This window comes from Maniola hyperantus, chromosome 22 (assembly GCF_902806685.2).
Source record: "Maniola hyperantus chromosome 22, iAphHyp1.2, whole genome shotgun sequence".
Taxonomy (NCBI): Eukaryota; Metazoa; Arthropoda; class Insecta; order Lepidoptera; family Nymphalidae; genus Maniola; species Maniola hyperantus.
Window position 1 is genome coordinate 5,906,190 of NC_048557.2, and position 23,548 is coordinate 5,929,737.

Sequence of the window (23,548 nt, forward strand, 5' to 3'; positions counted from 1 at the left end):
CTTCCAGGATAGCACCGTGGAGCTTCTGGAGTCGTGGGCTTTGGACAGCGAGGGTCATTACTGCCAGGGAAACACCTTGGTGGCGCAGGTGTAGTAGGCGCCAAGGTCGAAGGTGGCAAGTAAGTTGGTGGGTTCAATGTTGAAGGCCGTGGTGGTTGTGGACAACTAGGGTCTGGTGATCCTGGGTAACATACTGGTTTTGTTGGTTTTGGAGTGGTTGGTTTAGGACATCGAGGATCAGTGCTACCAGGGAAGCATTGTGGAGGAGCCGGAGTTGTAGGTCTCGGGCAGCGGGAGTCTGTGCTACCAGGGAAGCAACGTGGAGGTTCCGGAGTTGTGGGTCTCGGGCAGCGAGAGTCTGTGCTGCCAGGGAGCACCGTGGAGGTTCCTGAGTTGTGGGTCTCGGGCAACGGTCGTCTGTGCTGCCAGGGAAGCATCGTGGAGGTTCCGGAGTTGTGGGTCTCGGGCAACGCGCGTCTGTGCTACCAGGGAAGCATCGTGGAGGTTCCGGAGTTGTGGGTCTCGGGCAGCGCGCGTCTGTGCTGCCAGGGTAGCATCGTGGAGGTTCCGGAGTTGTAGGTCTTGGGCAGCGGGCGTCTGTGCTGCCAGGGAAGCATCGTGGAGGTTCCGGAGTTGTAGGTCTTGGGCAGCGCTCGTCTGTGCTACCAGGGTAGCATTGTGGAGGTTCCGGAGTTGTAGGTCTCGGGCATCGCACGTCTGTGCTGCCAGGAAAGCATCGTGGAGGTTCCGGAGTTGTAGGCCTTGGGCAGCGCGCGTCTGTGCTGCCAGGGAAGCATCGTGGAGGTTCCGGAGTTGTAGGTCTTGGGCAGCGCTCGTCTGTGCTACCAGGGTAGCATTGTGGAGGTTCCGGAGTTGTAGGTCTCGGGCATCGCACGTCTGTGCTGCCAGGGAAGCATCGTGGAGGTTCCGGAGTTGTAGGCCTTGGGCAGCGCGCGTCTGTGCTGCCAGGGAAGCATCGTGGAGGTTCCGGAGTTGTAGGTCTTGGGCAGCGGGCGTCTGTGCTGCCAGGGAAGCATCGTGGAGGTTCCGGAGTTGTGGGTCTTGGACAACGGGCGTCTGTGCTGCCAGGGAAGCATCGTGGAGGTTCCGGAGTACTAGGCTTTGGGCAGCGAGGATCTGTGCTGCCAGGGAAGCATCGGGGAGGTTCCGGAGTAGTAGGCTTCGGGCAGCGAGGATCTGTGCTGCCAGGGAAGCATTTAGGTGGCGCGGGTGTAGTAGGTTGAGGGCATCTTACATCTGTGGAACCTTCAAAACACTTAGGTTCTGGTGTTGAGGGTGGCAAATACGTGGGTGGGTTCAATGTAGTTGGTCCTGGTGGTTGAGGACAACTTGGGTCTGGTGATCCTGGGTAGCATGCTGGTTTTGTTGGAGTTGGTGTGGTTGGCTTGGGACATCTATCGTCAGTGCTACCAGGGAAGCATCGTGGAGGTTCCGGAGTTGTAGGTCTTGGGCAGCGGGTGTCAGTGCTACCAGGGAAGCATTGTCGAGGTTCCGGAGTTGTGGGTCTTGGACAGCGGGTGTCTGTGCTGCCAGGGAAACAACGTGGAGGTTCCGGAGTTGTGGGTCTTGGACAACGTGGGTCTGTGCTACCAGGAAAGCAACGTGGAGGTTCCGGAGTTGTGGGCCTTGGACAGCGGGCGTCTGTGCTGCCAGGGAAGCAACGTGGAGGTTCCGGAGTTGTGGGCCTTGGACAGCGGGCGTCTGCGCTACCAGGGAAGCAACGTGGCGGCTCCGGAGTTGTGGGTCTCGGGCAGCGAGAGTCAGTGCTGCCAGGGAAACAACGTGGAGGTTCCGGAGTTGTAGGTCTTGGGCAGCGGGTGTCAGTGCTACCAGGGAAGCATTGTGGAGGTTCCGGAGTTGTGGGTCTTGGGCAGCGGGCGTCTGTGCTGCCAGGGAAGCAACGTGGAGGTTCCGGAGTTGTGGGTCTTGGACAGCGTGGGTCTGTGCTGCCAGGGAAGCAACGTAGAGGTTCCGGAGTTGTTGGTCTTGGACAGCGTGGGTCTGTGCTGCCAGGGAAGCAACGTGGAGGCTCCGGAGTTTTGGGTCTCGGACAGCGAGCGTCTGTGCTGCCAGGGAAGCAACGTGGAGGCTCCGGAGTTGTGGGTCTCGGGCAGCGAGAGTCAGTGCTGCCAGGGAAGCAACGTGGAGGTTCCGGAGTCGTGGGTCTTGGACAGCGTGGGTCTGTGCTGCCAGGGAAGCAATTAGGAGCTGGTGGAGTCGGTTTGGGACAACGCAAATCCGTCGATCCTGGATAACATTTCACAGTCGGTTCAGTTGGTATTTGACATCTAGGGTCTCTTGAACCTGGATAGCATTCTTGTGGCCGTACTGTTGTTGTAATTTCTTTTATCACACCAGTGCAGCTTGAATCACAGCTGCTTGTGCAGAGCTGAAAACGTGAGAAAGGAACGGTTTATTGAACTTCTTTTAAACCAAAAATCTAATGGTGTAGTCGGGTAAAAACAAATATTTTATCAATTTAGAGCTCTGTCACATTGGGACGCTATGGCAACGTGACTAGCTACGTAGCCATGGCTACCTCTGGGTACCTACCGTAGCCAAAGAAGCTTGCCAATTAATAAGTAGCACAAAAACACCACATTAGCGAACAGAAACACGCGGGCGCCTTGGCGATCAGTTAGCCACTGAGTTAGGGAGGCGTAACTCACTTGTATACAAAATACTGGCTACTTGGCTACGCGTCGCCAGAGTACCTATCCAGTCTCCACTTAGGGGCCAGTCAATCGTGTCTACGCTTCCAAATTGGAGACGTCGTCGTCCAGACCAATCAATCAAATCAATAAATTAAGTAATTAAATGACTTGACTGTCATACATATTAATCCAAATTGTTTGGATACGTAGCCGGCGACGTTGCCATGGCGGGCATCTCTGTGTGTTAGCTCTAATAGGCTTATAATTATTATAATAGTAAAGACGATTACCTCAACATTACAAGTCAGATACACTTGGTCTGTTTCCGGGAACCTGAAGGCGCTCACTTTGCTGTAAGCTATCAACGTAGCGCCACTCTTGCCTGTGTTCGTGGACTTCTGCCATACGTCAATGAATTTCTTCTTCCTGAAACAAGATAAAGTTGACAACTAAACTTTACCCACAGTGAGAAGTTAATAAAGGGCTCTCTCTGTTACGTCATCCCATGCAAATGACAAAGACAAAAATCTGTGACCAAAATGAGTGACACTAGGGCTCTGCCTGAAAATCAGCGCTGCAGTAGTCAAATACTGCAGTATCATGCTGAGGCAATAGCCCTTTCAGCTCAAACAAGACATCACTTTTGTTCGTAGTACTTTCAAGCTCGTAGATTTAAGTTTATATTTTAATTATATAAGTTTGTGACATTATCTACAATACCACATACTTCACAATTGGGAGAATCTGTTTTCCTCATTAAATGTTTAAACTTGCATAATGCCATGGATCTATAAGTCTAAATACTGATTGTAATAGCAAGCTCGACTTGGAGCGATCATGTATTGTAGAGCATTCTTGAGCAGCTTCGCTTTGATATTTTGGTTTAGACTTACTTAGGGCATCCTTCCTTGTCCGTCAGTTGTATCTTGTTCGTTTGAGGGCTGTCATAGTCCTCATTGTCGTACGCCCAACAATCGTGGATTTTCAGATTGAACTGGTTCCTGATGTCTTTCAAGTAAATCAAGATGGTGAGGTATTCGCCGATCTTAATGGAACTTTCCAAAGGAGTAGTCTGTAATTTTTAAAAAGTAAATTAGAACAGTTTTTAATTTGATTTCCAACCCATCATCAACATCATCATGATGATCAACCCATCGCCGGCTCACTACTGAGCACGGGTCTCCTCTACGAATAAAAAGGTCCGCCACGCTGGTCAAGTGCGGATTGACAGACTTCACACACCTTTGAGAACATTATGTAGAACTCTCAGACATGCAGATTTCCTCACGGTGTTTTCTTACACCGTTAAAGCAAGTTTATTTAATTGCTTAAAACGCACATAGCTCTCAAAGTTTTGAGGTGCGTGAACGGAATCGAACCTTCGACCTCCCGAGTAGGAGGACCTTAACCACTAGACTATCGTGCGGCTCTAATTATTATTATGCAGTTACTAGATGGTACCCGCGACTTCGTCCGCGCGGATATAGGTTTTATTAATCCCACGGGAACCCTTCGATTTTCTGGCATAAAGAGTAGCCTATACGTTAAGTTATATATAAGTTATCTTCATTCCGAATTTCAGCCAAACCCCTCTAGTAGGTTTTGCATAAAAGAGAAACAAACATACACACACACAAACTTACACACACACAAACTTTTGCCTTTATAATATTATTGTGATGTCATATGAAAATCTGTCGAGAAAACTTACATTAGGGAAAACTCCCTTCTGAATGTCCATCCAGCACTCCACGCCACCGGCTGGTCCCTGCACGGCCACCACGTCAAGCATGTCCACCATGAAAGGCTTCAGCTTCAATATGTGCGTCTGTTCTTGTCTCTTGCCACCCACGGACACTTCCAAGGCCGTGCTTGCACAGGAAACCTGAAAAATGTTAGTTATTTGGCTGTAATTCCCCATTAATAATACTATTACGAAGAACGTAGACTAGGACTTGATGAGTTACTAAATCTCTGATGGCATACGAAAGAATACATCAAAGTTAGCATCTCAATTAAATGGGACTAATTGACACACTTGAATGGATCGTAACAAAATTTAAAGCAAGTGCACGTTCCCCCTCCCCCCCCCTCGTCCCCCTTTCTCTACGTAGTTCAAAACGGAGCAATTCGTTATCAACGTTCTCCGTTATCAAAGTTATAGTGCGTTTTGTATTCATCTCTTAATAGGTCTCAGGTTTTCTTCAGTAAATTAATATTCTCAGCGCTCGTCTTCCTTGAAAAATCCCCGCTGGATCACTGCACTAAGACGTGGACAATGTTGTCGATGATTGGGATGGAAGACATTGCAGAGTAGTCTGGAACTACAGCCTTTCAGCAGCAATCAAACATATACCGGAACTGAGTACCTCCCATACAAAAACAGTTTACCTTTCTAGCAAAATCGTAGGACCCTTGCACCAGGTCGTCCGCTTGGAAGACGAGCACATTGTCGATGGTACCACAGGCATTGCAGAGCGGTCTGGAACCACAGCCATTCAGCGGCACTCGGAAAGAGTATCGAGACTGGCTGCCTCCCAGTGAAACGTACCTGGAAAATTAATTAGTACTTTACAAAATATAATTAATTGCCATATCTGATCCATGAAAAAGTTCCATTATCATTAGATTTTACAAAACAGCACCTTCCGTGAAAATATAACAATAAATGAAAATTACAGCTTTTAAGCTTATTAAAAGGCAGAAGACAAGGGTTCTAATCGAAAAGTTAATTTTAATTATGCGATTACGCAAATCAATAGATAAGTATCTACGGCTAGCATTAAGTTTTATACTTAGTCATATTTTCAAGGTAGGTATTGATCTCATTTGTGATTTCTTTGAATACATATTATTTCTACACTTTCTATCTGTTCTACTTTGATCATGATCAAAAGCAAATATATCAATTTGAAGAAAGCAATGAACCTCATGCTTACGAAGTCTCATTTCATATTACAATAGTTACCGAATAATATGTGATTTCTTACTTGCACTTAGGGTCGTTCAAATAACCCTTGCTGTAGATAATTCCATCGAATATATCGGGGAATTCCACTGTGACTTGGATAAAGTCTGCCGAACATTGCACATCTATGTCAGGGGAGAGTGGGGACTCGGCGGCTCTGTACCCCCTCACGAAGGTGACCCCGGCCTCCTCGCTTGCGTCTTCGAAGAACAGGGCATTGTCACCCCCCAATTGGAGGTTCAACTCAGCTGCTGTGAGCGTTTGAACATCTGGTTCAGCTGTAACGAGCGACAGCTGCGAAAAAACAAAGTTATTTATTTTTTGTATTTAAATAAATATAACCTTAACTAACCTTATATTAATCATGCTTGCATGTATGACGCGCGAGTTTAATGTACCTACTTAGGTACTTTTCACTACTTCAACAACGGGAAGTACCCTCTAGGTTTCTTGACAGACTGACAGACAGGCGCAGACAGACAGAGGGACAACAAAGTGATCCTATGAGGGTTTCGTTTTTCCTTTTGAGGTAGGGAACCCTAAAAAGGAAAATTATTCAATGAAATTAAATCATAAAATTGTATCATTAGTCAAAAATTCACGTAGGGATTTGAGATAAAGTTTTTCGACTTGGCAGTGGCAGTCACCAATCGCCTAATTCACATGACTCAATAACCCCCAAACTGGTTGATTATACAAAAATTAAAAAAATGTACATACTATCAATAGATCTCCATTATTCTAAAATTACACATGTATCCAGTAAACCGCCACAGTTATGAGATTTATTGTTGTAATGCCGGCCACGTCGTTATCAACTCATATCTGTGAGATTATTGTTAGAGTCGAACAATGCTCATTTTTTCCATCTCACGCATTATTTCGCCTTATTATAAGCGAATCGGCGGCGTTGAGAAATATATGCGGCTATGCGCTATATTGTTTCGCGATATGATTTTTTAAATATTCCACTTATGTATCAATTTTGTATAGCGCTACCGGTCACCGGATATATCGTATACGAACCGTGAAGTCTATTATTATAATGTAATTTAACGAGCGAACGATAACTCTTTATCTTCTTAAAGTATGACCTACCTACTACCTACCATAGTACACCTGCACAGTACTCCTTTGGTAGTACCTATTCAGTCATTATCATCATCATCATCATCATCAACCGATAGACGTCCACTGCTGGACATAGGTCTCTTGTAGGGACTTCCACACGCCACGGTCTTGCGCTGCCTGAATCCAGTGGCTCCCTGCAACTCGTCTGATGTCGTCCGTCCACCTAGTGGGGGTCTTCCAACGCTGCGTCTTCCATTGCAGGCATTGCGTCTTCTGTCAATCATGCAGGTGCGAGGTCGCCATTCCAGCACCTTGGGACCCCAACGTCTATCCGTTGTACGAACTATGTGCCCTGCCCATTGCCACTTCAGCAACGCACCCCGTTGAGCTATGTATGTCGGCTACTCTAGTTCTCCTACGGATCTCCTACCTATTCAGTAAATTCACTTATACTAGAATGACGCCCCCTTTTAGCATCCGCGTGGATTTAACTTTTTATCCCATGGGAACTCTTTGATTTTACAGGATAAAAAAGTAGCCATGCATGTCTCCAGCATCAAATGGATGCGGAATGCCTACGACTTTATCAACGTGGATTTAGGTTTTTAAAAATCCCATGGAAACTCTTTGATTTTTCGGGGCAAAAAATAACCTATGTCCATCCCTGAGATGCAAGCTGTCTCTGTATCTCTGTACTAGGTACATCAAAGTTGGTTAAACGAATGGGCCCTGAAGCTAGCAGACGTACACGAACAGACAGACCGACACATTTTCGCATTTACAATAATAAGTATAGGTATAAAGCAATCTCGAATTTAAGTAGAAGTTTGACATTACATTTCAAGTATGGTGCTTGTCTTATTTGAACCGCACGATAACCTATAGTACGCGACATGTCGAGGTGGCAATCGGGGTATGAGGCTGGGGGACGTCCGCACACCCGCACGTCACCCGCACCGGATTTAGCGCGGGAGCTGTGCGGGTGTTCGGTGCGTCCACAACCCGATTGATATCTCAACCTATCGCGTACTAAATTATATGCAAAGTATTTTTATTATGGCTCAAGAATATAGTAATTGGTACCATTCGTGCTCGTTAGTCAATGGGTTCCCATATAAAATTACATAAGGCATATCTCATAGCCTAACAATATTAGGCAATTTTATTTTATGGTGTACATCCGCGGGATTTATCCACAATACGGTTAGATTGAATAATAACGCGTTGGCCTCTGACCTAGCGCTTTAAATTGACTAGTTTATACGTAATAGTGCTAAAATATTTGATAGATGATGTTTCTATACATAATATTATATAGATTCTGTACATTACATTGTATACCTAACTAGATGATGCCCGCGACTTCGTTCGCGTGGATTTAGGTTTTTGAAAATCCCGTGGGAATTTGCGTAAGTAAACGCATTTCCCAGCAATAAAAAACCGGCCAAGTGCGAGTTAGGCTCGCGCAAACAAGGGTTCCGCACTACAGCCGTATTTTTTGACATTTTGCACGATAATTCAAAAACTATGATGCATAAAAATAAATAAAAATCTGATTTAGAATGCACAGGTGAAGCCCTTTCATATGATATCCCACTTGATATAGTTATCTTACTTCAAATATTTGAAATAATAATTTTTAGTTCATGACCACAATTTTTTTTTTTGTGTGATGTAACCACAAATTCACGGTTTTCAGATTTTTCTCCTAATATCTGCTATAAGACCTACCTACCTGCAGAATTTCATGATTCTAGGTCAACGGGAAGTACCCTGTAGGTTTCTTGACAGACAGACAGACAGACAGACAACAAAGCGATCCTATAAGGGTTCCGTTTTTCATTTAGAGGTACGGAACCCTAAAAAGGTAGGTAGTTGTTATACATACCTGCACGAGTGCAATCAGTGCCGCTATGCGCATGAGCAGTCGCCTCATGGGGCCTGTAACAAACGGAAACTAAGTTTATTTTTTTTAAGACACATCTTTTATTAACTTATCAAATATAAACATAAAATTATTATTAGCATTATTAACTCAATTGCGAACCTTCGGCTTCGCACGGATAGCTTATTACAATTTATTTTCAACTCAAATTTTTTTGGAAATAAAATATGGCCAGGAATAATGTAGCTTTCTACTGGTGTATGAATTTCAAAATCAGTTAAGAGATTACTTCCTACAAACAAACTTACAAACTATACCTCTTTATGATATTAATTATGATAATATAATAATAATTTCTATAAGAAATTAAATTCTTCCGAGCATTATTTTATTTAAAAGTTAAATAATATAGCGTATGTAAAGAAATATAGTGCTACAAAGTATATAATTTAACGATAAAGCAATAACAATCTCACAGCGAAAATAACAATACAGGTTGACAGCCCAAGCATGCGCCAAGTGATAAAATAACCTTAATAAAGACCCCAAAACATTCGACATATTAGTGTCAAGAGTCGTCTTCAATAGATGCCTGTACATTTCGTAACATTGCACAAACCGTGATTTGTCACGACTCAGCAAATAAGTAATATAAATGCCGTTTTATTTCCATCAGTTGACAGGTCAATGTAACAAAGTTGGAAGGGCCATAGGTAGCGTCTGAATAAATCGTGCAGCCCGATGATTTTTATCGGCCGTAAGTTTCGCTTGGTAATGTCAAGCGCTTTAATGTTTATACGATGACACCAAATAGCGGTTACGCTTATCGTTCAAAGGGAGTGTGTTTTAGTAGGTACATTTTTTGAATAATCTCTCATAATTGCCTGATAGAATGTGCATTTTTTTAAATGTTTTAATACAGGTTGTTTAAAGGGTTTGGAATTTTCGGGCAATCTCAGACCCAACGGCTATAACAAAGAACCAAGTTCACAAAATAAAATGTCCAATAAAATAATTTTATTTTATTTATTTTTGAAGGAGATAATTTTAGTCTGGTGAATCGTGCATCGTGGTAAACCGACCGACAAAGCCGTGCCGCTAAGCGATTGTTGACGTGGGTTCAATAAAAACTGCCATACCCCTTCCAGGTTAGTCCGCTTCGATCTTAGACTGCATCATCACTTACCACCATGTGAGATTGCAGTCAAGGGCTAACTTGTATCTGAATTGTAAAAAAATCTTAAGCCAGTGCCTAATAGATTTCAATCAGGTATTAGGTATTCTCCCTTAAACTTAAATAAAAAAACTTCAAAGTAGAAGCCTCTCCTCTCATTCAAATCACTACCCATATTATAAATGTTAAAATGTGTTTGTTTGTTGGTTTATTGGTTTGTTGTTTGTTAGTTGTTAGTTTGTTGGTTTGTCCCTCAATCTTGTCGCAACGGAGAAACGGATCGACGTGATTTTTTGCATGGGTATAGTTAAAGACCTAGAGAGGGACATAGGCTACCTTTTATCGCAGGAAATCAAAGAGTTCCCACGAGATTTTTTGAAAACCTAAATCCACGCGTACAAAGTGGTGGGCATCTGCTAGTGCTTAGTAAATTAACAAACAATACGGTCTGTATATAGCTATTTGTGACTAAATACTATTTACATGCGGAAACAACCCGGGATCACGCCGCCTGACCTCACGAATCTTCGACGGTCTTACAATTAAAGCATTCGTGACTCGACATTTTAAGACAAATATGCCATCTTCGTTTTTTTTAAAATGCTTAAAAAAATCGTGGTTTATAAATTATTGGCTGCATATCGATGGCGGATATAATATACGCTTAATTGATCGCTAAAGGTTGCTTTTGAAATTACTAATTTAGATATCATTGAGAGCTAGATGATGCCCGGAGACTTCGTCCGCGTGGATTTAGCTTTTTTTTAATTCCGTGGGAACTGTGATCTTCCGGGATAAAAGCAGACAATACCCGTTTCCAGGGTGGAAGCTATCTCTGTATTAAACAGATAATTATCGGAACTTTTTTTCTACGTGGACTTAAGGTTCTAACAATCTCGTGGAAAACTCTTTAATTTCCCGGAATAAAACTAACTTTTGATCTTTCCTGGGATGTGATCACTGTACCAAACGTCAAAATAGTTAAGGCGGTAACGGTTTAATTCGAAGGCTTCGTCGACCCCGTCGAACTCTTTCTCTTCTGAAAAGAGAGATACGTAATGTTATCTCTTTTGAAAAAGAGAGCAAGAGTTAACGCGACAAAAGAGGAACGCTTATTAAATTTTTGTCCGTAGCGCTGTGGTGAGCTGAATTGCACTTATTCTAATTGGTAAAGTGCGAGTCGGAGTCGTACACCAAAGGGTTTCCGCAACATTGCAAAGAATTTGAAAACTAGTACAGTATGGTAAGCAAGTAATGACAGACAACCGCCATCTTGATGTGATTTAGCAAAATAATATTCGTAAACACAGTTTTTTTCTGTTTTTAGTGATAGATTTTTTTTAGTGAGAATTTTTTTTAGTGATAGAACCACAAATTCACAGTTTTCGGCTTTTTTTCTTAACTTGTCCCTTTTCTTGACAGACACGAAGAACAACAACTAATTAATCCTATAAGAGCATGCTATTAGAGAATTCTTCTAATATCATTGTATAAGAGTGCCTTTTTCTGTGAAGTGGGGTACATGAAATATACTTAGGTACTATATAACGTACCTATATTCTGTGTTTAAAGTATGTTTACTTGTGGTGCCTCTAAATTGCAGTGCAGCAAAAGCAGTTATACAATGCAATTCGACGAATAATAACAATAATCATAATTAATGGATTATTGGCATTGTCATTAGAATGAATATGATCAGTTATGCTCAAGTATGTGCTATGTAAAGAGAACAATAATGAACTTTTTCCATGTTTTTGTTTGCGTTTTTAGGTATGTTTGCAGGACAATGCGAATTCTTAATTCGCTAATGCGGTCATTGTTATATATTAATTAGCAGATACCTGGTAAATATATAAATTTTCGATGATTGAAAAGTTCTCGCTCAGGTGTTAATCGGGCTTTACACCCCGGCCAGAATCTTATCATCACTATCATCATCATGAATCATCATCACCTATGATCATCTCATCTCATCATCACTATAATCATCTCATCATATCACTCTCATCATCATCTTCATTCGCTATAACTCATTGTATCTTCCGAATACCAAATCAAGTGCCTCTTTTTTTTAATTTTTAGACTAGCGCTTGGCTGCCATTAGACCTGTTGGCAAGTTATGATGCAGCCTAAGGCATCGTTTCACAGAGACGCGGGGCGTCGCACGTTTTGCGATGGGCGGCGCGGCCCGCATGAATTTTAAACCTATGGCGTTGTATCAGTGCGTTACGGAAAAAGCAATTTTATACGCGTTTGTTTGAGATGGAGCGTTTTTTGCCGCCGAGCCCGCGGATGGCATCGACGCGTCCCACTCGACGTTCATCGTGGCGGCGCGCGCGGCGGCAATTCTCGATGAAGCGATGCCCGCTGCGGAACCTTCTGCCAGTCTTTATTTGGAAATCGCACAACGCAGAAGCGCCCGCCGCGCCGCCTCGCATCTCTATGAACAACATCGTATATTGCCATATGTTTGTGATTACGCGTACGAGTGCCGCTTCACGCGACGCGCAACGCCCCGCGTCTCCGTAAACGAGGCCTAAGATGGAGCGCGCTTGCCTAGAAGGTGCCTATTCACTTGAAGGTACCCATATTGCCTCACCGCACCTCATTATAACTTTTCCCCTGTCATTATGTTGGCACCATTGCAAACACACAATAATAAATTCTAAGTTCTAAGGAATAAGCAAACAAAGCAATGGTACCAACATGACGGCAGGGGACCACACTTATGTGAACGGTGTGTAGCAAGTGTTAATTTTCAGCACCGATTTCTGAAGGCCCACTGATTACAATTTAAACAATCTAAACATTAACCTGCGATCATCTTAGCCAAAGGTCATTGCCCTAAATAAAACGTATGCACGTGATAATTAAGGCTTTTCGTATGGTTTTGTATAGTTCAAGGGTTAGGCATTTCATGCGTGACAGAATCTGAGCGATGGGATTGTGATTTCCCAATCCGCATCGGTTTTGCTACTACGAGTACCTACCTCAGACTCTTGCTCTAACCGTTTTTTCCAACCGCAATCGTTATCTAGTAGCTAGCTAAGATTTAAAAAAATCTAGGACTAAAAGCTGATGGCTTTCAATTCCACTCAATTTAATTTATACAGGCAGGTACATACTATGGAAATAACATTTACATTTTATGGTTTTAAAATTTGTGAGATTAAAATTGAAATTGCTTTTAATGCTGAAGCAGCGACAGACCAAACCTGTCAAAGGTCATCACTAAATGAGGCAACCGTTTTCTATTAGGTAAGACTTTTTTAATAGATTTGACCCATGAAAGAATGAATATTAATCTAATAATGAAATATAAGCGCAAGCGAAGCAAGCCGAATTTTTGGCTTTTAATTTTACTTACAAAAATGACATAATTTTGGCGTTTATTATTGATGTTATGGATATCTAAGTATAATAAACAGTTTTTTACATTAAATGCATAATGAAATCTAGTGAAGGCATAGATGCTAAATAATATGGGCCGGAGTTTTTAACATAACTTGGGTCTGGGGTTTTTGACGGCAGATTCCTATCATTACCTAAGTTATGCGAAGGTAGGATACACTATTGGCACTTAAGAAACAATTCTACTCATATGCAAGTTAATTATTTTTAGCAAATACCAAGATTATAATATATATATATGTAATAATATACTCATCATCATGATCAACCCGGTCCAGGGTTCGATCCTTTTTTGAACTTTTCGGAGTTATTTTGCGTTTTAAGCATTTGCTTTAAGGGTGAAGGAAAACATCCTGTGAAAACCTTAATATGCCTAAGAGTTCTCCATAATGTACTCAAAAAATGTGTAAAGCCTAGTAATTCGCACTTAGCCAGCGAGGTAGATTATGGCTATATCCTTCTCATTCTGAGAGGAGACCCGTGCTCATTAGTAATCCGGCAATAGGTTGATCTTCAATCATAATGATAGGTTTTTATAAGAAGAAAGTGTCTGACTTCATATTAAATTATATGCATAGATTGCTTTAGCAATAAGGCCATCTTTGCACCCTCTTGTATAGTTTCTTCTGTAGCTTACATTGTTTCTCTGTATATTATATATGTGTGCAACAAAGTATTCTAAATAAATAAATAAATTCTACAACTCAAACTGCTAGATTTGGAAGTTTGAGATTTTTCACGTAGCGTAGGTTCCATTAAGAAAAAATCCACCCAAATAAAGCGAGGGCGGGTCAGATAGCGGATTCTTCTAAAAAAATAAGGTTTGTAAGGTCAACGGTCAACCAATATCCGCCCACTACTTCATGTGGACATAAAAATTCACACTAAAACTTTATAACACCATTAACACATCCTTTATTAGCAGGTATCATCATTGATTAGTTATTATAAAAGGCGTCAAAATCAAAGTATTACTATAATGTAATTCGCAAGTCTTTAAAGGAAATATTACGCAAGCAGATTCTAAGTAGGTAGCCGCGACAGTGAACTAAAAAACCGGCCAAGTGCGAATCAGACTCGCGCACTGAGGGTTCCGTACTACAATCGTATTTTATCGACATTTTGCACGATAAATCAAAAAGTACTTACTAGATCTCGTTCAAACCAATTTTCGCTCGAAGTTTGCATGGTAATCTACTCATATATTTTTTTAAGTTTTATCATTCTCTTATTTTAGAAGTAACAGGGGGGGGGGGGGGGGGGGGGGGGGGGGACACACACATTTTACCACTTTGGAAGTGTCTCTCGCGCAAACTATTCAGTTTAAAAAAAAATATTAGAAATCTCAATATCATTTTTGAAGACTATCCATAGTACCCCACCCCACACGTATGGGTTTGATGAAAAATATTTTTTTAGTTTTCAGTTCTAAGTATGGGGAACCCCCAAAAAAATTTTCTATTTTTTGTGTGAAAATCTTAATGCGGTTCACAGAATACATCTACTTACCAAGTTTCACAGTATAATAATAGTCTCTTTAGTTTCCGGAACACAAGTGGCTGTGCCATACGGACGGACGGCATAGACAGACATGACGAATCTATAAGGGTTCCGTTTTTGCCATTTGGCTACGGAACCCTAAAAAGAATTTCTACAATCAATAAAATCCATACTAAATAATACTAATACGTACTAAAACCTCACTACCCATACTATTATTATACTAGTATCTAAATGCAAAGTGTGTTTGTTTAATCGTTTACTGATTTGTTGATTTGTCTTTCAATAACTTCGCAACGGAGCAATGGATTGAGGTGATTTTTTTGCATGGGTATAGTTGAAGACCTGGAGACACATAGCTGTAGCACAGACTGCAACATAAGCTACTTTTTATCCTGGAAAATTAAAGTCTCCATGGATTTACAAAAACCTAATCCACGCGGACGAATTCGCGGATATCGGCTAATTTATTATCATATCCATATTAAAATGCGAAAGTGTGTCTGTCTGATATACCTTTTCACCAATCTCTAATCCAACTTTGTCAGCACATCTCAACGTTTAAGAGATAAAGTATCGTAATTCTTAATGAGATATTAAGAAATGAAGATGCCAAGTTGCCGCGACATTGGATCCAAAAAAGAAATCACCCCGCCTAATAATACTGAATGAAATCGAAATTTATGTGGGATTGAGCAGTTCGGGTTTATGTAGGCATGGTCCAAGTGACATCACAAGCTTAACAGACCCTCGGTCTGTGGGACCGGTCGGACAGGTCTTGTCGTAATAAACGTGTAGTAGTGAGAATCTGCCATAACTGTATGGTTATATAACGTGACATAATGCTTTTTGTAACTGATAGGCAGAATCAATATTGAGTTTGAGGGCTTTTTTTTGTTGAAATAGAAACAACTTAATATAAGTTTTAAAAGTTAAGTTTAATATCTTAATAACTCAACTTCCGTATTGTCATACTTATAGTAGGTACTCGTAGAAGCTCAAAAAAAAGGTAAAATATTAAAGATGTTTAACACGCCTACCTAATAAAACTACTGTTAAAAAAAACAATTTATTAGAAAAATACTTAATTATCAATCTAAAATGTATCATTTGTCAACATAACAATTATAACAGTGTATAAACGCGTAAAATTTAACTCCTCGCGCGCCATTTTAACTTTTTGTGTCAAATTTCATGATAAAAAGCACGATTTTAGTCACAGTCCTTATTGTAAACTTATAGAGTTAAAATGGCGCGTAAAGAGTCATTTTTTACGGAGTATAACTACTTTGTAGGTATGACAGTAAGTTATCTATTTTCCAAAAATATTTATCAACTAGCTGCCCTGGCAAACTTCGTACCGCCTGACTGTCGATTCAAACTTTTTAAATTTTCTCCGTAAGAACCATCCTCGTACTTCAAGCAATATTATAAAAAAGAATTAGCGAAATCGGTTCAGCTGTTCTCGAGATTTGCGATGAGCAACACATTAGTGATTCATTTTATATTATAGATTTGCCTTGTAAATATGCCTACCTCACAAGTTTTAATCTGTTATTTTAATTAAATTAGCCGTATAGAAAGGCTGAGTTTATTATTGAATTAAGTATATCTAACAAAATTTACGATTTCTCACGGCTCTTCGTAGAACACCACATAATATTATAACAGCTAAAATTGATTCCTCTGCATAGGTATTAGATAAATTATTTCCTATTAACACAACTTTAAAAGTCTTATTGAACGCCTACAAAGCACGGTTATTTCAACACTTGCAGGGAAAACATTGTACCTCACTTTTTGGTAATTATGAGTTTCGATCAAGTTCTTATTACATACATAGACTAGACATAGCCATGAATATGCCAAAATATAACCGACATCAAAAAAAATTGCGCTCGCTTCGCTCGACCTTTTATGTTCGTTGGTCGTGATAGACATTAGGTTTTTGAGAAAAAATTCACTCTAGGGTTTACTCCTAATCGGTTTCTATGCGGCAACTTACTTAGATGGCTATATCGCTTGTCTTTGAGACCTAGAACTCCCACTAGACATTATTTTTATGATTATTTTCGTTGAGACATCACTAAAAGCATTGTCAACTCGATACAGTCTTCGCTATTTCACAAAAGACTTATTTATTCTCTTAACATTTAATCGAATAACAGATGATTCGCGTGGGTATTTATGAGATGAACTTTAGTTAAACCTATGATATGTTAGTGTTACTCTCAAAGATAATAGCTTTTATGTGAAATTCATAACCATTTCATAATCAACCGCATGCATAGTAAAAGGTTTTGTAAATGTAGGCTTTTACTAAGGGTATGTAGGTAGGTCCTTTATATTCTATACAGGGTGGATATTTTACTGTGCGCAAGCGATTTTAATCTCAATAATATAACTCCGGTTGATACCGGTGGCCCTACCGCGGTTGTTTGACAGCTACAATGTCACGATCGCAATCATCTCTGATTGGTTAATGCTCCGCTCACTATGGCCACAATGCATTGTTGCAACAAGAATCGCACAAATTCAGCCAATCAGAACAATTGAGATTGTAATATTGATTGATGCAGGTTTTAGACAATCGCCCCGCTGGTCTCTAAGTTTTCGGAGTTATATGTGTGTTTTAAGCAATTAAATATCGTGAGGAAATCTGCATGGCTGATAATGTTTTTTAGTTTAGTTTAATATTCTTTATTGTACACCAAAAAGAAAAGACACAAAAAGAAACATGTAAAAGAAGAACATACAATTAGCGGCCTTATCGCTGTGAAGCGATCTCTACCAGCCAACTAGGTTGAAGAGGATTTAAAGGAAATGTTGTCCATAATGTCTCAAAGGTGTGTTAAGTCTACCAATTCGCACTAGTATTGAATAGGGTCTTTGATTGTAGTACTAAAATGATGTGATGTTTTGTATAGAGATAGTTTATGGGGCTAATTCATTATTAAAAAGAATAATTAAAAAAAAATGATTTTTCGTTATTTTTATACAATTAATAATAATTTATTAACATCACGCTGTACCGAAGGCGATTAATGACATTACAACTCACAAGGCGTAAACGACAAATATTTTTTAATTTTTTAACACAAAAAATATTTTCCTACAGAAATTACTCTAATTTGATGTTAAAAAATTGAAAAATATTTGTCGTTTATGCATTGTGACGTCATTATTCACCTTCCGTACGCGTGAGTTAATATTAAAAATAAATAAAAATCATGAATTTTTAAAATCAAGTCCCTACTACTACCGCTATACAAAATATCATATAATTTTATTACTACAGTCCAAGACCCTATTATTATGTTAATAATTATTTTTTAATTTTCTTAACAACTTTTTTAACTTTTGTAACATGCTTTATGTTAACCGTTTAACGGATGATCTTTACTGCAACTTGTGGTTACATTTATGTCATGCCGACCTTAATAATGTAAAAGGTTATATCTGACAGTAAAATTGCACATGTTTTTATTAATCTTGAAACTCAAATTCTAATTAAAATATTATTTTTAGGGCTCCGTACCTCAAAATGTAAATAGGAACCCTTATAGGATCACCTTGTTCTCTGTCTGCCTGTCCGTCTGTCGTGTCAAGAAAACCGATAGGGCACTTCCCGTTGACCTAGAATCGTGAAATTGGGCAGGTAGGTACGTCTTATAACACAAGTAAAGAAGAATCCGATAACGGTGAAATTGTAGTTATATCACAAAAAATATTAAAATGTGTTCATGAACAAATAATAAGTAGGTACATATTTTCAAATTTCAGAGTAAGATAGGAGAGTAGAGGTAAAGCCATTTCACATTATAATACCCTACTTGATTAATATCAAGTAGGGTATTAGAAATGGCTTTACCTGTAGATTCTAAAACAGATTTTTATTTATTTTTACGCATAATAGTTTTTGATCTACCTATAGTCGAAAAATACAACTGTAGAATGGAACCCTCGGTACGCGAGTCTGATTCGCACTTGGCCGGTTTTTTTTTCAATGCTAATTACTGTTTTGCCATTTTTAGTAGTTTGACTTGCCTTACAAAAGTAAATATATTTGATTTAAATAAATTCGGAAGTTAATTAATTCATCTTTAACAACTCATTGATTAGACAAATTAATATAATAAAATATTCGAGCTATTTTCGTTTCGATGAAAATGTAGTGCTATGAGTTATGAGGAAATCCTATAATAGACAACAATAAAATTAAAATGAATATATTATTAATGTTAACTAAACGATGTCAAGTTTTAACTTTGTTACAATACAACCAGTTACAACATTAAACATAATAAGGAAGGAGGTTATAACAATAATATTTAATTTGTATGTAAATTGATAGCCACCAGACTTCGACTAATATAGACCTATTGTAAAGCTTCTACGAATATTTCCAAATACGGCAACTTATCCTAAACTTTGCGGTCATTTATTTTTATAATTGGAACCGTTAGCATTAATTTTATAACAAGATATTCATTTTTTTTCTTCCAAATCGTGATATTTAGGAAGGAATTTTTGTGACTAAGAAGATTGAAATTACGGACATTAAATACCTACATAAAAACTAAATATACCTACATAACTAAACAAGTTGCTCAAATTTTGATGAAATACTAGATATTGGCCTAATTTTCACGATGGTAAAGCTGAAGGCAAAAGTTCTCTACAAAATATAACAAGTACCTACTGGAGTCAGTAGGTAATTGACTCCATCACTAACTTTATTTAAACAAGTTAATGTAGAAAATACGACTAAGTACAATAGGAAAAATTTGTTGATCTAGAAAATTATTTTCAAACTTTCAATAAAAATAGGAATATGACCAACTTAGACATAGACACTCCCGTAGTTTTATATCCCCAAAAATCTTCCATATATACCTTTCACCAAATCTCATCTAGGAAATTAAGCCCCAATTATGCGTATATGTGCAAAATTTAACGAAATATCAAAAAAGATACCTGGCATCGACATATTTCATGACTCAGCTACTGCATTCAAAAAAAGCTCTTTTCATTTTACGGTGGGTTCATCTCCTAAGTAACTTAGTTATTTGTTTAGTTAAGTAGTTAGTTAAGTTCTTTTTATTTGTCAAGATATTTTGCAAATGCTGTGTACACATTTTATAGATACATTTAGCAGCCTGTGTTTGTTTATAAGTGTCGTAGTTTGTGTTAAATTAATGTATTGTGTGTGTTCCTAATAAATAAAATAAAAATAACTTATTTAAAATTAAATCTTTACATTTAGAATATTATCAAGTAAGGTTTTAATTTTATTCTTAAGGATAGTATTTATTTTAGACTAGATGCCCACGACTTCGTCCGCGTAAATATAGGTTTTTTAAAATCCCAAGGGAATGCTTCGGTTTTCCGGGATGAAAAGTACCCTCTAGGTATTCGTATACTACCTGTGGGTAGCAACGAGTAGGAATCTTATGAAATTGATGATGTCCGCTCTTGAAATGTCCGGACTCTTTGAATTTACGACAAAGTAGCCTGTGCCCATGTAAGCTTTCTCTGAACCAAATTTTGTCAAAAAGTTAAACTGATAGGCCGTGAAAACCTCACAGACAAACAGACAGACACACTTTCGCATTTATAATATTAAATAGGTATGGATTTTATTGATTGTAATATATAAAACGTAAAAGTCAAGTTATTTCAATAAAATCTCAATTTTCGTTCATTATAATTTTCCGAGAGGTTTCTTACATCGCAAAATTACAGCGGTAATTACATGTTAACGAAACAACGAAATTACATTAACAAAACTAACTATGAACTTAGTTGTTTTATATGCCAGGGTCATTAAGTTCTTGTTGAGCAAATTGCGCCCGTTGCCCTAAGTTGCGCAAGCCTAAATTACTGAGATTCGGGCACACAGACAGACACGCAATTAAGGGCTCCTCTCTACTCGCCCCGACCTAAATTGTGTAACGTGGAATCGATTTATTGAGATAAGGACTGTATAATATGTAAGGATAGGTACGTACCTAAGTTATGTGATACGAACTTACTTCAAAAATATACAACTATCAAATATTCTAAAATCACACAATAAGATCAATTGTATAATAATTACCTGCGACTTCGTCCACATGTTTTTTTGGGTTTAGGTTGATTTAGGTTTTTAAATCGTAGGAATGCTTTAATTTATCGGAATACTAGCGACCCGCCCCGGCTTCGCATGGGTGCAATGTAGATACTAATGTGGTGTCCCGTGACAGTGAGCAGTCTGATTCGAGATTCGAGATTTCTTCCAATTGCAAACTTCCACCAAAAATTAGTTTGAACGAGATCTTGTACCTAAGTAGTTTTTGATTTGTCGTGCAAAATGTCGATAAAATACTATTGTACCTACTACGGAACCTTCAGTGCGCGAGTCTGATTCGCACTTGGCCGGTTTTTAATTTACAGATGAAGTAGTTTGTAGTCCGCTCATCTGCGAAACCATGTAGATTTATTAACTTGAAAATGGGTGACACAGTCTTGAATTGTTCACAATTATAGTGGGAGAACATGGCAATTAAACACCATGGGTATGCACCACTTAGTTTAACATTTTAATAGGATGTGTAATCTCTTTGTAACAAAACACGTAGCAAAACTAATTTCAATGAGTCAACGGCATTCTTGGGACACATCATTATGTACTTAACATGATAAAAATAACTGCGTAAAGATCTCAGATTATATACTTACTTACCTAGGTAATTGTACCTTGAAAACTGCTTTGACGCAGTGTTAAAAAATTCCGCAAGCAAAGGCCGTAGGTTCGATTCCCGGCTTTATGAGTAAGTAGGTGACGCTAAAATATTTTCTAAGGACCTTTGTGCTTTGATCATCAAACTACCTTTTTACCGGTGAAGCTGTAACGGTAAGCGACTCTACTTTCCAATTTGATTTGTTTTTTGAATTGAAAATATTAGAGGTGTATAAAATAAAATTTTTAAATATTAAGTAAGAAGAAATTAGTCGGAAAACGCTTATAGGTAGATATATTATTTTTTATTTAGCCGTGTTTACGATGCTATCAATTTTTTTTCAGAAATTACGTCGAGCCGTTCGCGTTGCTCCGTTGAGACGTGATTAAAGGACAAACCAAAAAAAAACTAACAAACACACTTTCGCATTTATAATATGGGTAGTGATTTAAATAATAGAAAAGCGTACCGTAGGTGTAAAATTTTTATTCACACCTTGACGCACAGTTCAACACGCACATCCTTCAAAACAATAGTTAACAAATCATCAAACAATAATCATAACATAATCAAAATGCATGGACAACATCTTAATGGACATGCGTTAATGCGGAAATGTTAGATTGTATCTTAACTGAGAACACGTTAAAATTAATTCGTACAAAATAATCATTTAATTCAAGGTTTAGATATTTTGTTTTAAGACGCTTGATTGCTATCTTCCATGATGGGGTAACAAATGAAACTCTGTAGTAACTCGCTAAGTGCTAATTTCTAACGATGCAGATAATATGCCTATATTATCTGCATCGTAGGTATTCCTCATTGCTGAGGGCCGTGACCTCTTTCCATTAATATCATAATGGTAGGGGGTTTCTTATACCCAGTACCCAGGTCCTCTCGTATACGACTCGACTAAGAGACAAGAGTATACTATTTCAACTGTTAGTTTTAATGATTATTTATTATGGGCTTAAAGTAGTCTCAGAGACACGGAGGAACCGAAAAGGATTCGGTCGCCGATCCAGTTACTGACTTGGGCCAACGTTGCTCAATATCGCGATCGACTGATATAGGCCACTCATCTATTGATCTTCGTCCAAAGACTGAAATAATGATGATAAGAAATGCTATATTCTTTCATGTTTTCAACGTGAACGTCACACCGCACTTTGCACTAAAGCCTCAGCTAGAACTTTGTTTTTTTTTGGAGTGAGATTTGCAGTGGCAGAATTTAGAAATGTCCAAACTGAGTTCGTAATCGCACTCAATCGGGAAACGAACACTGGACTTCTTGCAGCACGACCAAGTCACGGTAATATATTATCTATACTATTACCGTGACCAAGTCCCGCGCGCTGTCATAGTAATAAGTCAATATCTCCTCACCCAAGTGTCAAAGTGGTATAACATCTTCACATCCAAGTGTCAAAGTGGGACATGATATTTTCCATAGAGATATTCGCAGTCTATTGTCACATGCGTTAACACCTATTGTAAACATAAATAGGTACGTTGACAATTGACAATGCCTGACGTGTGACTGAATCTTATAATATTGAAACATAGTCGTAACTCGTACGTTAATAATATTGATTTATCGATGGTTTAAAAACATAATTGATGTACGAGTGAGCTCAAGGCTTCTTTCTTTCTTTTTTCACTCTGGGCTGGTTACGTTTCCGTCTGTTGTGTGTACATTGCCCATTCCCACCGAAGTCTTCAGTCCAGCCATCCAAACTCGCTTCAGAAGCCGAGTTGCCGAGGGCTTCATGGAGTGAGGTTGGGGGTTCAAGATTTATCTAAGACTCGAGTCCCGCGAGTAATTATTATCTTGGCGTCATGCTAAAGCTGCTCGCAAATCTATATCTAGGCCTTTGAGGCTGTCAACTTATATCGTTTAAGCGTATCAACTTTGTCAAGACTTACTGCCGTACTCAGAGTCGCTTATCTATATCTTTCACATAAATCTGTCTCGTTTTAACTCAATCTTAAGTAACGATTGATAGCGACTCTGAGTACGGCAGTTAGAATTTAGATTTTAGATGCTTCATTAGTTGACCGCAAAATTATGACCTTTGAATAAAATCGGATGAGTAAGAACTAAAGAACCCAAGCAAAGGCATTCACTTAATCAAGAGT

The 23,548-nt window shown here is 39.1% G+C and overlaps 1 protein-coding gene across 1 annotated transcript; it reads right to left on the minus strand.

Moving 5' to 3' along the window:
• On the minus strand, nt 1–8,635 carry LOC117992713 (uncharacterized). Its single transcript, XM_069506089.1, has 7 exons — nt 8,603–8,635; nt 5,666–5,937; nt 5,067–5,226; nt 4,387–4,560; nt 3,569–3,747; nt 2,966–3,101; nt 1–2,410 (listed from the first exon to the last, which is right to left on the minus strand). The coding sequence occupies exons 1-7, from the start codon at nt 8,633–8,635 to the stop codon at nt 134–136; spliced, it is 3,231 nt and encodes a 1,076-aa protein (XP_069362190.1). The 3' UTR covers nt 1–133.
• Between the last annotated feature and the right edge of the window lie 14,913 nt (nt 8,636–23,548).

Bases quoted from the DNA above. Each gene is read 5' to 3' on its own strand.
- LOC117992713 (XM_069506089.1), bottom strand. From the start codon at position 8,635: ATGCGCATAGCGGCACTGATTGCACTCGTGCAG. The intron at 5,227-5,665 runs GTAAGAAATCAC...TTAATTTTCCAG, and splicing joins TTGAACGACCCTAAGTGCAA to GTACGTTTCACTGGGAGGCA. The intron at 4,561-5,066 runs GTAAACTGTTTT...AACATTTTTCAG, and splicing joins CCTACGATTTTGCTAGAAAG to GTTTCCTGTGCAAGCACGGC.